The sequence below is a fragment of the Condylostylus longicornis genome, unplaced genomic scaffold (genome assembly GCF_029603195.1).
Source record: "Condylostylus longicornis isolate FDR11 unplaced genomic scaffold, ASM2960319v2 ptg000040l, whole genome shotgun sequence".
Lineage (NCBI taxonomy): Eukaryota > Metazoa > Arthropoda > Insecta > Diptera > Dolichopodidae > Condylostylus > Condylostylus longicornis.
Window position 1 is genome coordinate 1,154,835 of NW_026578009.1, and position 17,258 is coordinate 1,172,092.

At 21.4% G+C, this 17,258-nt stretch overlaps 1 protein-coding gene across 1 annotated transcript in view; it reads left to right on the forward strand.

The window, feature by feature from the left end:
* The window catches only part of LOC129609770 (uncharacterized), an 89,728-nt gene extending 80,558 nt beyond the window's left edge, over nucleotides 1–9,170 (forward strand). Inside the window, exons 16-17 of the mRNA XM_055521889.1 lie at nucleotides 192–410; nucleotides 8,972–9,170. Coding sequence (XP_055377864.1) covers nucleotides 192–410; nucleotides 8,972–9,028 — 276 coding nt within the window. The 3' untranslated portion in view covers nucleotides 9,029–9,170. The remainder of the gene's footprint in view (nucleotides 1–191; nucleotides 411–8,971) is intronic.
* The last annotated feature ends 8,088 nt before the right edge of the window (nucleotides 9,171–17,258 follow it).

Below are 17,258 nucleotides of genomic sequence, written 5' to 3' on the forward strand. Positions count from 1 at the left end.
TGTGAAAAACTAATTAAACTTTTTCTATACTAAATATTTTACAAAAATCTTTCTAATAAATTTGAATTATTTAAAATTTTTCAAACTTCACTCAACTATTACCAGTTTTCATAAATATGTAAATAAGTTCAATAAATGCGCTACTTTTACTCTTCTTTTTTATTATTTTTTTTTTTAATTTGTTTTTCCAGGCGATTTCTGTGCTACCTAATAAAATATCATTACTTGGTGAAACTGTAGAATATGCAACTGTTCTACGAAAAAGCCAAAGGCGTACTAGTAATCCATCACGAAAATATATTGGTCCGATTCGATATCCAGTAACACCGAAAAAAGCATGTTGTTCTATTAGTTCATCAAATAAATATAATCAACAAAATCAGCTCTCTATTAAGGAACAAACCCAACAGGTGCTTATTTAAAAACTAATAATACGTATATGTGTGAATGTATGTAATTGTATTGAATAAATTAAGTATAGATTGTATAAATTTTAGTTTTAAATTTAAAGACAATAATTATGTTTTCTTTGAAAACAATTTTAATTGTATTATTAGCGAGCCTGCATTTAGTTCAGTGCCTATAATTTATGTTAAATTTAAACGATCAATACTATTCTTTTTTATATTATAATTTGCTTTATTCATTTTTTTTTTATTTTCATTTAAGTGTAATTTTTTAGTATAAAAATTAAATTGTGTTTATTTTATAGGTTTTGTTTTATTAAAATGATGATTTATTTTAATTATTTGTTTTTGTTTTATTTTATTTAATTATATTTTATTTTTTTATTTTTTTTTTGGATTTTTATTGATTTATTTCAGTTTTTTTATTAAAATTTCGTATATTTTAAGACAGACAAAATTGAATGCAGTCCATTTGATTTTAAAAATAAATTGGTTAAAAATGGAAATTATTTAAACTGAGAGATCGACTCTAAGGTATTTAAAGAAATACTTTTCACATCAACTGGAAAATTAATAGGTTTAGGAAATTGAAACTAGTAGTTTTGGGTAATGATGATAATTGGTGCTGCATTATTTTTCACATGTGTTAGAAGAAATACTCACTTATGGACAAGCGATCGCTGAATTCATTAAATTGATTTTAAAATTATAATTGAACTATAAATTGAACATAATAATTTTAAATTTAATTAAAAATGAAAATCAAACTGTTCCATGTTGAACAATTTTGGTTTTATTGCAATGAATGTTTGCGATATTGGCATTAATTTTGATACTTTAGTTATATTGTATACTATCGAGTCTTAGGAAGAGTACTTTTTAACTTTTTTATATAATATTGAGTTGATTAATTGTTAGTATGTATTGTATTATTGCAGCCGCAGGAACAAAGAAATTGGCAGTATACTTTTAAAATATCGAATTTAATTACATTTTATTAAAATATAATTTCGATATAAATTCAAAACTGAAACTGTATATAAACTGAATGTCAATAATATTCCAGCAGTAAAAAAAATCTGAGAAACAATACTTATTACCTGAATTTGCTTCTACGTACCCCATAATGTAAAATTTCTTGTGTTTTTTGTTTTTTAAATATTATGTGTGGAAGAAATCTACATTTATAAAACTAAAATGAGAATTACTAAAAAATTTTTTTGCATTTATTTTTTAACCCTAATTAAATTAGCTCACATCAACAAAAGGGTTTGAAAATAATATTTTCCAGTGAAAATATTTAAGTACTACACAGTTTCAACGTGAAGAACTTCGAATCATTCGCAATTTTTTAAAATAAAGAAAAATGTAATAAGCTCAGAGTGTTAATTTTTGTTTTGGAAAAGTTGGAAAATAATAATATTAAAGGAATTAATTTATCTACTTTTCCCCACTTGAAAATTATAATAATTTTCAATTAGAATAAAAGGTGTTTAAACAAAAAAAAAAACAAAAAATTTAATAGAGAAAAGGATTTTGGGGAATTTTTTTAAAAATTTGTGTTTTTTGTTTTTCTGAGTTAAAAAATTTTCTCATATTTGGTGATAAAATGCATTTTAAATTAAATGTGCAGTAATATTTATGATATAAAACGTAAAAAATGCATATAGTTTCCTGTTATATACGTTCATTTTAATAATTACTTAATAAATCATTCTCGCAGCGAAGTAAAAAACTTCTAAATGGAATTTTTTCAAAGTAAGAAGACTAAAAAAATTTTTTTTTTTTCAAATTTTTATTTCACATTATTTTAATTATATAAGATGTTAAATATAAAAATGGAATCTCATTTATCTTCACTCTATTAGCAATAGTGAAAGTCAGGAATGAAAAATGTGAAAATTAATTTTTTTATATACAGGTACCTTCATAATGGTATGTTTATATGTTCTTAAATATATTACGTTATCATATACATATATACGTAATAACATGTTTGAAATTTTACATACGCTTAAACGTGTGTACTCGTACCTATATTATAATATAGTCTTAAACTGTAATACTATACGAATAATGTAATACTATACTGTAATATTATACCGAATTTTCAATTATACAAACAAACATTAACAGATGTTTCATTACGTATAGCACAAGGTTTTTGTAATATTTTAATAATAAGATTAATTTTAATAATAATTTTGTGATAATTGCAATAAAAACTTTATATAAAAGGCAAAGAGAATAAAGGAAAATTATTATTGAACTGGGAAAAAAAATTTTAATTGGATAACCATAATATTTTATTTTTTAAAAAATGAAAGTTATAATAGTTTTAAATTTGAAAATTTTCATAAGCTTAAAAATATTTTAAAAAATAAAATTTGAAAATTTTTTATTAAAATATTTATGCAAAACTAAAATGTTGAAAAATTTTTGAAATAGGATTAGTTGCAACTAATTATGTTGGTAATTTTAATGGTCTTATTTAAAATCTAAAATGTTAAGGGTTACAAGTAGGTATAGTCTGTAAATATATTGTTGAAACTTTAGTCAATTTTAAATCAAAATTTTAAATCAAAATATCAAACTTAATTTTAGATAATATCAAAGGACGGCTACTATTTTCAGAATACTAGAAAATTCAAACAAATTCTAAATAGAAAATACAATTGTACTTGGAATATTCGTATTATAACTTTGTCATTTACACAATTATTATTTAAGATTTTCTACCATAATTTTTATAAGACCATATATATATATATTGGTAAAGTAATTATTTTTTCTACTATTACTTGGATTAATTTGTAAATAGTTTAAAATTAAATAAAATGACATTTTATAGAAATAGAATGAAAAATAACGCATTATTTGTAGACTAATATTATATTACACAATTTTACCCATACGTGATTATGTATAAATATAATATTACATTATAAAAATAGTCGCGATGTTTTTTTTTTCAAAAAGAAAGAAACCTTAACCAAATTTTATAAAATTAGAAGGAAAAAAAAATAAGTAATAATTCAGAAGTAAAACGTGAATTCAAGGTTAAAAAGAAAATCGGTCAATAACATTTTTAATTTTCATAAAGAAAATAAAATTAATTTTATAGCTATTTTACTAAAGTAAGTTTAGTTTTTTTTTTACAAATGAAACAGATACAGTAGTGGTTCTTTTTTTGGGGATATAGTCTTAATATTAAAATAGTATACTCTTGCCTAGAACTGGGGAACTTCAATTTAAAGCACATACTCCAGTAAATTATTTGACCTGACGTATATATTTTTCTGTCGACAATAGTGTGGTTCAGTAATAATGTTCTTAAAAAACAATATTTATAATAAAAGCATTGTTTAAAAATAATCTTAAAGCAAAATTTTTCACATAGTGCGTTAAGGTCTACTATATCAATATTAAAGTCTACTGCACTAGTAAATATAATAGTGAGGTACCTCGGGATACTAATTTATAGTCATCTGTTCATACATTCTTCTTTATAGGCACAGACCACTCGAATATCGTATTTGCATATTTAGTGTTGTTTTTAACGTAAGTGAGGACATAAATGTTTTCTCAGCTATAAAATTACGTCGCATAAAATAAATGCAAGTATTTCATAAAATTAAGATTAAAAGTTTAACTTTTTAAACTGTTTACATTACATGAGATTAACTTAAACTTTTAGAAAATTGAAATTTGTTAGATTATAATAAAATTTGTTTTAACAGGTTTTATAAGACCTATTAAAAATTTTTCCAGGTCGTATTATCATCATTAATTTTTCGAGAGAAATTCAGAAAGCGCTTTAATTCCTTAATCACTCATTATGTTCGAAATTTGAAATATTGTCTAAGAATCACCAATTTTAAATAGAAAAAAAAAAAACATCAATTATAAGGAAAAGTGGTTAACAAAGGCTTATTTATTCTTCGAAAACCTAAAGTCCGAAAATAAAATTTAAAAAAATATTTAGGAATAAAATTTTAAAAGCACAAAATTCTACCTTTCTAGTTTATCAGTTCCATTCTACCTTTGAGATTTTATATTTAGTTCCTAAAATTTTGTGTTTTTTTTTTAGTTACAACTGGAGTAATTTAAATGTAATAGGTCTGATACGCTATAAAAGTAAATTGAATAGTTTTTGATTTTTTAATGATGTTCTCTTAGCCAGGCTTTATTACCACGAGGCACCCTTAAATATTATCTAGCTACCTACTCATTACTCCACATTATAGAAACTATACTCTATATACTTAAGAAACTATATTGTTCTAAATTATTCAGAATAAATACCTCCATAATTCAAAAAATCTACAAATATTTCTTGTTTTAATTAAGAAATTACACTTTACAATCTATTATTTGTTATTTTCTTGCCTTCCAATTCTATAACATGCGTTCTAATTCTATATAAAAATCAAAATTTATCTTATCAATTTATTTTGACTAAATTTTAAAATTTCATTAATTTTATATTTGATTTCCTTTGCAGAATTGCAATTAATAAAAATAATCGAAATTTTTTTCCTATTGTTTCTCTTACAAAAAAAATTATTCAAAATTTTTTCCATTATTCCTGAAAAATTGGAAATCATTAACTTATAAACTCATGTCAAAAATAAATATTATTATTTTTTTTTCTTTGAATGAATTCAATTAAAAGCAGTGAGCTTAAAAATTAAATTTTACAAATATTTTAATTTAATTTAATTAAAAAACATTTTTTATTTACTATTTCATTATTTCAATGATTTTCTATATATATATATATATATATAAATATAGCGGGGTATTTTATTAAATAATTTTTTAATTAAAAATTCAATAGCACTTATCGAAATATTGTTTATTTTACAAAGGCTTACAAAATATATCCAATGATTTTTTTTTCCATAATATTTAAAAGCACAGGTGTATTTAATTATGACTGAATTATAATCGTTTCATAAGGATTTTAAAAATTTTCATATAAGTAAGGGTATATGTACAAATATAGGCTATTATTGATTTTTTTTTAATGCGAAATGTAAACAAGCATGACATTGTTTATCTATTTAATATTATTGAATTTTTTTAATTTTTTGTACCTATAAGTATAATAAATTAATTAGGTATGTTTTTTTTTCTAACACTTCGTCGAAAAAAATCAATTTTTAAAAGTATTCACGCGTAAGCACTTCCTAGACATGTACAATATAGTGTATATGGTAGAATTCTGTAGTATTGTTATATACGATTATGTACTACTATAATTTTTTCTGTATAATCACTCATCTATAGACATTAATATAAAATTTTGAAGCATTTTTAAATTAAAAAATAATTTAGTTAAAATATGTACACTAATTTTAAAAGATTTCACATATTTATTCAAATGGCAACGCTAGGAGTATACAGAATTGTCTGGTAGACAAAAAACATCGAAATTTACCAAAAAAAATTAGATTGTTTGAAAAGTTAATTCAACGATTTGATCTTATTGTTTCTAACTTTATGTGATACAGAAGATTATTTCTTACAAATTGCTTTCAGTTTGCGAATAGTCACACTTGTTCTTATTCAAAAACTAGACTTTTAACGATTTCCAAGAACTATATACTTTGGGAGGAAAGATGGGATACTAATAAAAATTTCGTTCTAGAGAAAGAGTACCTTCATATTAAATTACATTTCTGTAAGAAATGTTGAATTTTTTCTATAGAACGACGTAAAGCCAATAGGCCGTCAGTCAGACAGATAAGACGAGCAGAGTACTCAATTTTTTCAAAATATACGAAGAACAGTATACACCTAAAAAAAAACTTTTCAAAATATATATGTATACATTAATAAATAAATGATTAACTACATGATTTTCATACTTTACACTTATATAGCCATATATATAATCAATCGCACTCATGCTCTAGTTAAACAAAATTATAATTTACAAACATATTGTACATCTATATATATGCATATATATATTTATATATGTATATATATATATATATACTATATGAATAATGTGAAGACCGTAAAAATTTCATTGAAAATTTGTATCAACATCAAAAATTTTACAAGGTCTTCTTGTCTGGTTAGTACCAGGAAATTTTTTTTTTTTCTTAATCAGAATGAAAATTGAAAATGAAAATTAAAGTATTCAGATTAAATATTTCAAATTTCTACCTTTAATATATAAAATGATATATTATGTATATGTATATATATGTATGCATATGTAAGTACGTGCTTTTATGTATAAGTATACTTGTTTTAAAACTGTTATATTATTAAAAATTTATGTATAAAGTTAAATGAGATTAAAATATTAAAAATTAGGTTTTTCGTTAAATTTTTAAACTGGAATGTCATTTTCTATAACATGAAGATTCCCCGAATTACGACTGAAAAAGAAATTTTTACTTGTAATATTTTGTTTAATTTTTATAAAGTTTGTTTAATATTGACATTATACATACATAGGTAAAACGCATTTTGTTCATCAGGTTGCCATTGTTACAGAAAATGAATAAATAAATCGATTATTTTATGTATTTACATTTGGTATAATATTATATAGAACTTTTAATTCTCTTATACCAAAGTGTAAACTGATTTTCACATTTCATTTTATTAAAAATTTCTTTGCAATATATATATAGGTAATATACACGTATAGACAGTATTACATAGGTATCTATATATGTGTAATTAAATTAAATGAATCGGGACAACTTTACTTCCGCCTCTGCTGCCAAAGAGGAACAGAGAAAATAAATTATTATATGTAAAAAATCTTAAAATTTGAATCGATTTAGTATTTTTTTAAAATCGATTTTATTATATTTAAATATACATAAGTATATATATACAAGAATGGTGTAAGCTTATTAAATTTCTTTTAAGTATATGTAAATATAGAAATACTAAAATATTGAACGAGAACTACGACCATGTAAAAAATATGGAAATAAATAAAAAATTCAATAATTAATAATGTAGTCAATTAAAATTATTTGGTTTGTAAGATAGCACATTTTCATTTAATTATTTGAATTAAGAATTTGCATTTTATATATAAACGATATGTTATTCCAAAAATCGCTGCATTATAGCAATAGTAATTATTCCATTATTCTCCTTGAAAGTACAGTATAGATCGCACGAGTCCTTGTGGTAGCTGTCATATGAATCTCTTAAAAGTGCTGTATATACTGAAATGATCCACAAACAAATAAAGTATATGTATACTGTAAGGACTAGAAATAGAGCAGTCATTATATTAATTTTAAGTACATAATTATGATTAAACTAATCTTCATGAAATAGTTTGAGTTAATATGCCACAACTTGAATCTATTTAGACTCCTAAACTGACTTAAACCTACTCAGAGTATTTTGCTTAAACAAATTTTCTTGTTATTTTAACAATATTACTGTATAATGTTTCAGGTTGACAAAATTGTAAAGCTATATAGTGCTAATTATAATTCGAAATATGTCGAAATCTCTGCAGGATTTATCATGCAACTCCAAGAATTAACCTATTTGTGTTATATGGACCACAATGTTACTTTTATTACTGAATAGCGTATAAGTTTAGAAGGAGTTTAAAAGTAAAATTTAACAAAAAGTTAATAAGTTACTGAATGATTTTAAAATTGAACTACATTACTAATTAATTTAGTTTAATAATTTTGTTTTTATCTTATTAATTTGCGCTACAGCTTTTATGGAAAATCAATTCGGTGGAAAAATATAGATGACCGAAAACCATTATTTGCAAATGTTTTTTTTATAACTCATCAAGATATATCTTATTATTCTCGAGAAGAAAGGGGTGGCAGAGAAATATTTCTTTGTAACAAAATAGTATTTTTACCTATAAATGTTTGAACTGCTAGTATTTCAAAGGACTTCTATGAAAGATTTAAAATATTTTCCTATTTAACTTTAGACTCAAAATATCACACATGAATGCGCACAATAAACAAATCCTCCTGCTTGTTATTTCAATCAATATCGGAAAAAACAAAAGAATCTGATTCTGACAGCGTTTTACTTCAATTATAATATTGTTAAAGTTCTTTTTAAAACATCAATTTATTTTATATGCATTAAATTTTAGTAAATATAACCAAAAAATCCTATATTGTGTACATGTATGTGCATGACCTCCTAACACTATCTACTGTATATGGATAGGCATGGACAATTTTGGGAGTCCATGCATATGCTTATTATACACAATAGGATTTGAATTTTAAGTATTGGAAAATTTATTTTTTATAATTATAATTAATGACTAAATTGAAGAAGTTTTATTGCATAAAAACCACAGGAAACATTTAAATACAATATTCGTAAAATATATGATAACTATATGTATATGGAACCATTATAACGTGCAGTTAATTATCATTTGAATTACCTATATCGGACTTATTAAAAAAATAATGTAGTAAATACAATTAAATTTCTATCTTTTGAAAAAATACGTATTGTATTATACTTTTAATAATAATTTTAATTATACTCTTCTTTTTTTTTCTTTATTCAATATAATTAAGGTACTCTACTATTTTTCAAGCAACCTTTCACCAATAATTTCTCGATTTCTGTTTTAACGGACCTCTTTCATGGAAATTGTTTGAGTTGCATTCATTGTGAACCATTTGGAAAAATAAGAAAACGAAAAACTTCAAAATCTCCAGTACCAATAGCACCATCTGAATCTGTTACATCACAATTAAAATTAGATAATTCATCGGCAAATCAAACTAAAGAACCATTTAATAGTGAAAAGAAAATAACAAGAAATACAAAATTCACTTTGGATAGAATTAATCAAATTACTAGAAATTCAAAAGAATTAACAACAATTTCATCTTTAATTGAAAAATTTCGTGATGCTCAAGAGAAACAAACAATTGCTATGGAAAAAAAATATGCAACAACAAGATTTATTAATAAAACTCCAGATTATAATAATAGTGTTACATATGTAACAGCTGATATAAATCATGAAGTTTTCATACCATGTGAAGGATTTGATAAATTTTATGAAAATAATTCAACATACAAACGAAGTTTTTACAAAAATAATAAATCTGAATTTAATAATGACAAGAATACGAAAAGAGATAGTATTGAAACTGATGATGGGTATGCAACAATAAATATAAAAGAAATAGTTGATGTGAAACTGAAAGATTCAAATCAAGAGAATATAATTAGGCCACCACCAAGACGAAAGCGGCGTGTACCTCCAAAAGTACCACCTCCACCAAAAATTGCAATGAAGAAAATTGAAGATCAAAATTCAAATAATATCTATGAAGATGTTTGTAAAAATAAAAATTATGATTCAATTTCAAATACGAATTCGGAAATAGTTGAAGCAAAAAATCAAAAAAATGAAAAGATTATTATAACAATGCAACCAAAAAAAGGCTTAAATAAATTTCCAAATAAAAATGAAGAAAATAATTTTAAATTAGTAACACATAAAAACTGTGAAAATTCTATTGATAATGAAATTATTAATAGTAATGAAAATAATATTATTAATAACAATAATAACAGTAATAATTTCAATAATAATTTTGATATTAATAACGATAAAATTAATAATATAAATATTAATAATTACAATAAAGAAAATAATTTAAAAAATTTTAATAGTAATAATCAAAATACAAAAACCGTAAATAAAATATATTTAAAAAATCATTTGAAACCATACAATAATAATTATGATAATAAAACAGGGTGTTCTAATATAGACTTAACAAATAATGATAGATTAAATTTTTTGACAGATCAACAACAATATATTCAAAACAACAGTAATAATAATAATAATAATAATAATAATATAAATAATACAAATAATAAAAAATATTCTTTATCATATAATAATTTACAAACAGATATTCCGTTTAATGATGACATAGACAATAATAATAATAATAATAATAATAATGATTTAAATTATTATAATAACCGTAATAGTAATAATTCAATTAATTTATTTAATAAATATGAAAAGAATGAGTTTATTGAAAATAAAATTTATTATAAAAGTAATACAAGAATTACAAGATCAGAATTTAATTTAAAATCAAAAGGAATAGAAGATAATGATAATGATCAAGATGATAATGATGATGATGATGATGATATTTTAATATGTGAATCAATTATTCATACTATTAATACATCAAATAATAATAATGATATACAAAATATTAATAATAATGAAGATAATTTTGAAAATCTGTTAATACCTGAAAATTCAACATATAAAAGATTATATTCGGAATCATTATATGAAGATGAAATAGATAAAAAATCATTGTCTTCCATTGATATTCACTTAGAGCAAATTGCAACTTTAAAACCAGATGATAAATTTCAATTAAATTATCAAAAAATAATGCGTAGTCCTTTCATTAAATTAAAATCAATCTGTCAAAATTAAATTCTTGAATATAGCTTTTGCAGCATACACATAGGGCACGTCTATATTTCGAACTAACATTATATTCGAATACATTATGTAACAATTTCAAATTTTCAAATAAAAATTTTTATATAAATTCCTTTGAAAAAAAACTATTTTAATTTCACTACTTGTAATGTCATCAATTATTAAAGCTTTTATTGCTTTAAGTAAAGATTTATTTATACACTACTATGATTATTAACAAAATATTTTATTTTATTATCTAATATTTTTATTTGATTTAATATTTAAATATTGAAGAGCACATAATAATTAAATTATTAAATTAAATATAATATATACATAATATATATACACAAGAATATAACACTTAAAATTATTTAAATTTATGAATATTATTAAAATATTTTGATTCAAAGAGCCCCAAATTTTCAACTAACAACTTAATTAATTTCTTATTAATTCAAAGAAACTATGTATTTTTGTTAAATGAAAATTTCTTGGAATTTTTTTTTATTAAAAACGTATTCTACTATAATAATAAAATTATATTTATTCAATATTGGTCTAGAAAAAAATAATTATTAAAAATATTTTATATTTTTTTCATATATAACATTATATGTACATACATAATATATATAAAACTTCCTTTTCAAAGATAATTTCAAACAGGATTTCCAGTATTTTGATTCACAATAAGTATAAATTTTTGATTTACATATTTTCAATTAAAAATTATGTAAAACAAAGGGACGTATTAATGTACAAAAAATATTACATACTTACTTTTTCAGTTTGGTATGGGAGTAGTGTATAAATGCAAAGCTACATATTTTATTTGTAAATTCTATAAAAATTAATTTGAATTTTGAATATCAGGAATTCTATATTTATATAGCTACTATCTTACTCTGTATAGTGATGAAGTTAGTATTGTTATACAATGCTTTAACTATTATACGTTTAGAGTATAAATAATACGTCTAAGAGGAACATCAGCAATAATGTTTCACTTATACAATATAATGTAATTAATTACAGTAAAAAAAAATCTTGAAAAACTAATATTCATCATAGATTGGAAATATTATTTATATGTTCAAAATTTACTTAGCATCTGTATAAACACTATGAAATAATAAGAAAAGTTTCAATTCTATTCATATTCAATAAACATTTCTTAACGAGAAATTTTATTGTTTTTCATTATTTAGAATAAAAAAATTTAGCACCAACAAATATTTTAATTGCTCATAGAGTTTTCGTTACACCGAATTGATATTTCCATTTTATATAAGATTTCCATAAACATACATATTAAACTATGTATTTGCGTTGGGTTTAAATGAATGTCGTGCCTTTCAAAATAGTTTTCAATTACAATTGAACCTGTGTGAAATGAAATCCAAAGTTATTTAAATTTCAATTATGTTGATTTTTTGTTCTGTTGGGATTCTGTTACTTTTAATAGTTATTTCTTGGGTTTAAAAAACAAAATAAAGGCTCACATTATTGAATAGTGTCATTCATAAAAATTTTATAAACGAGATTATTAAAAGAGCTTACAGAGCTTTACTAATTTATTAAATTAGAAAATATATTAATTCCCAAAAAAAATTTGTAACACCAATAAAGAATCAATAATTATTAATTATAGTAGATGATTATGAGAATAAATCGGCAAATTTCTCGAAGTTGTCAAAAAATAAATAAAAATCCGAAATTTTTCGATCAAACTAGATTTTTTTACTATACAATATTAATTGATTTCTTTTATTTTAATATTCTGGTTAAAATTTTTTTTTATATTCATTATTCATTGAATATTTAAAGCTTCTCCGTAGGGTAAACATTCCTTAAAATTCAAAATTAATTTTTTCTTTATTATTATCAAAATTCAATATACATAATACATATTTGTTTATTATATACATACTATGATACAAATAAAATACAAGTAAATTTTATTAATGCAAGCAAATAATTTAAGTTTTATTATTTATTAAATTGTTACCATTTTATTATTTGTGTATGTCCACAAATGGATGTTGCATGTTATAAATTAAATTTTAATATTCCAATTTACCAGCAGTCATTTTAAAACATGATACTCTTATTTATTTATTTATTTATTTATGTGAATAAATTTGCCATCCAACACCTAGATATTTTTGTAATATTTATTTTTGTATCATTCAATATTAAAATTTTATTTAAAATTTTAATATATAAAAAAAAATTCATTTTAAATTTTAATACAAACAAAAGTTTATACTGCAGTTTTATGCAAAATTTTATAATAAATTAATTATACAAGAGTAAGTGTTTGTTCATAATAAATACAAAGTGTACACTATGTATGTACAATAAATTTAAACAGAAATTCATTCATTGATTAAAGGATTTATTTTTTTTATTTGTATTGAAATATTTTTTTTTTTTTTGGTTGATATTAAATTAATAAGCGGAAATTATATGATTGTACGGAAGTCATATTAAATGAAATAAATGAATAACAGACAAAAACGAGATAACGAGATGCAAGATTAAATTAAGTTTTTTTTTAATAAAATTTTGAAAATGTGATTGAAAAGAAAATTTATATAAGAAACATATACAAGAATATGGTATATATGAGATTTACCAAAACTATTTTTTTTTTTTCAATATAACAATTTTATTTATTTATTTTATTATTGAAATATTATACATGCTATGAAATTGAATTATAAGAAACCCTCACGAAAAAAATTTCAGGTAAAAATAAACATTTTAAAAGAAAAAATTTAAATAATATTGAAAATTGAATTAAGAAATTACCACTCTCAATTTAGACTTTAGGTTGTCCAAATTTTAAAGTTTTAAAAAATATGAAAAACCAATTTTTATGTTATTTCCAATGAAATTCAATTGCAGTCTTCTACGAAATTAAATATTGAATTTTTTTAAGGAATTTTTCAATTAAAACCAATAATATTACAACACATTACCCAGCGCTTTGATTTTTAAAAATGATTTGGATAACCTCATACATCATTTATAAATAAACGAAACCAGTTTTCTATAAGAAGAAAAAAATGTTAATTGCAGTTGAATGCAAAATTAAATGTCTTATAAACGAACTGTACAGTAAATAATTTTTTATCTAAGTATAGCCTGTGCAGGTTGTTTATTTCAGAATTAAAAGTAATCTCTAATTAAAATTGTAAAATAATTTTTTCAACTACAAACAATTTTTATATGCGAGTTGCAAGTTTTATATAAGCTAGCAATCCAAAAAAAAAAATTTATTTCGTTTGGCAAATTTTTTTCTCTCTCATACTTTTTTTTCTCTTCATTTGTCTTCAATTTTATAAATTGATCGCAAAAACTTATATAATACACTCTTAAATTTGAAGAATCCAGTGAACGTTCAGAATTGTGTATAGAAACAAAATTTTTCCTTTATATTTAAATAAAATTGTATTTAAAATTTCCAATTACACTAAAGTAGCTTTTATTGCTTAAATTTCAATTTTAATTAAGTAGCAATGAATTAAAACTTGGATTAGAAGACCTCGACATGGACATCTAATGAAAATTACTTAATATATTTCTTGTGTATTACACGTACCCATAATGTATAACATGATAATGTATAACAAGATAATGTATAACACTAAATTTCACTATACCTCAATTATTATTAATCAATATCTTAAAAAATAAAAATAAATATTAGATTTCTACTTATTTTTATTATAAAAATAATAATATTTGTTTAAAAAAATAAAAACATTTATTATATTAAATAATTTTAAAAATTTTTTTTAATACAAGAAATTTTTAATAACAATTAAATTAAAACCAACACTAATAAAGAGTTTTTTTTTACAACACACACACACACACCCTGCAAATAATATTATATACTAAAATTCAACCACACTCTACTTATATACATACATATATACTAACTGAATCACATATTTAATAATAATATATAATGTATAACATCACCAATCACATGAATTATGATAATTGAAATAAAAAGTAAGTGCAAAATAGTAATAGTAAAAAAAATCAAAAAAAGTTCACAAAATAAATTGAAATAAAAAAAAAAAATAAAATAAAACAGGGTTGCAATCACAGTAGTCTGTCACTTTTATACACATCTATAACTACAAATTTAATGCTATATATATATATAATACCTTAAACACATTATACTATATTTATATAATGTACAATAGAAGCAAAAAACAAATGTAAATGTTCGAATTATAATGTTACGTAATATTTAACCACAGATTTTGAAGACGAAAAGACCAAAAATTGAAAAAAATAAAAGATGGTCAAAATAAAATATAAAAAATATAATATATATATGCAATATATACAAAATATAAATAATATATATATATATACATATATATATTATATAAAAAATATTAAAATATCAATTTATTTTAAATTTTAGATAGAAAATTTTATGCAAAAATATTATACTACTTACGAGTATGTTTATAATTTATTTCTTTGTATTGTTCAAATTTTATTATTAAAGAATTTTTGAAGGCATATAATATGAAAGTGTATCTAATATGAAATCAAATACAAACATAAATATATATACATACATACATAAATATACAAAAGTATTTGCATTATATATTAAAAATAATAGTATATAAACAAACAACATATATGTATATCTACATTATACTAAAATTTTAGATATTTAAGAATTATAATCAATATTATACAGAATCAAAATGAGAAAAGAAAACAAGAAGAAAATATAAAAAAAAACAAAAGGAAAAACCTAAATGATTTACCATAATAATATAATCATGTAATTATTGTAAATGTTTAATGAAATTATAATGAATTAATTAATAAATGACTTAAATAATGACATATTCAAATAATTTAATATAAAGTGTTTTATTTATATAATTTTTTTGTGATTTTTTATTCAATTATGAATTGATAAGTTTATTCCTTTCTTCATTAATGGTTACCGTTTTATTAAAAAATTGTGATGCACACAAATAATTAGTAAATATCTAGTTGAAAGTCGAATCATCCGAAGAGTGGTTGTATAGGGTAAAAATTTCTTGTTACTAAAAACCAACTTTTCAGATAACATTGAATTAATTGAAATTATGATGTACATATATAGGATGTTTCGCATAAGGTGGCAAATATTTTCTTTCCATACAAAATTTCTTTCCATACTATTTTTAAAATTGCATACTTTCGGGGGCATATTATACATCACTCTTAATAAATTATTATATATCTTAATATCTAATAATTCTCAAAGAATATAGAATAATTAAACTCTTTGATGTTTATAAATAATATTGATGTTTATAAATAATTAAAATTTTAAAAATATTCTATATACATTTTAAATTTCAATACACACATATTACAGAACTTGAATATATTAGGGGATAATTATTAATTTAACAATTTACTCAGGAAATATGTAAGTAATTATTGTGACACAAAATATAAAAAAAAAGTTAAAACCTTGCCACTATATTTCTTTTACTATCAAATAGGCATTTAATTTTTATGTTGCAAACTGGCCACAAAAAAACTCATACATTCAAAACTCATTTTTAATTTTTTTAAATTTAAATATATATTTGCTTAAACTCAATTTGTATGTAGCAATATGTGTATTTGGTTTCTGAAACTATACAAATTTTCTCCATTATTTATTAAATAATAAAAATACTCTTCCAATTCATATATTCATTTGTTTATGTTATTTGATAATGAAAACACTGATAAAATTAGTGTACATCTGAAAAGCAAAAGAAAATTCATTTTCCATAAGAAAATCCATTATTAAATTATAGGAAAAATTCTTTTCTTTGACCATGTTTTATTCAATTCTTTCATTATTATTATTCTTTTATTTTTATAGTCAGTATATATAATGTAAAGTTAAAATCAAATAAATAAGCAGAATATAAATTAGATGTTTCACTCTACATTTACAATATACAAAAACCCCCCTAAACAGCCAGTGGGGATTAAGTGAAAAAAAAATTCAATTTAAAGCAAATTTAAAATTGAATTAAGGATAATAGCTTAAGAAGTTTATTGAAATTCCAAATAGTTTGAGAGAATTCCAGTTTGTTTTACAGTTGGACTATAAAGTAAAACAACAGAAAAAGTAGTTGCTGTGAGATTTAGAAAAAAATTTAAATTATAATTCAAATATTTTTCTAGCAAAATATTAAATTCCTATATGACTAGATTGCACAGCATAGCTTCCCAATACCAATTTTTCAACAAGAGAATTGAATCAACACTATATACAAGAAGATGTTACACAAATTAAGTATGCATTACGACCTTTACATTATTACAATATTGCTGGTTGC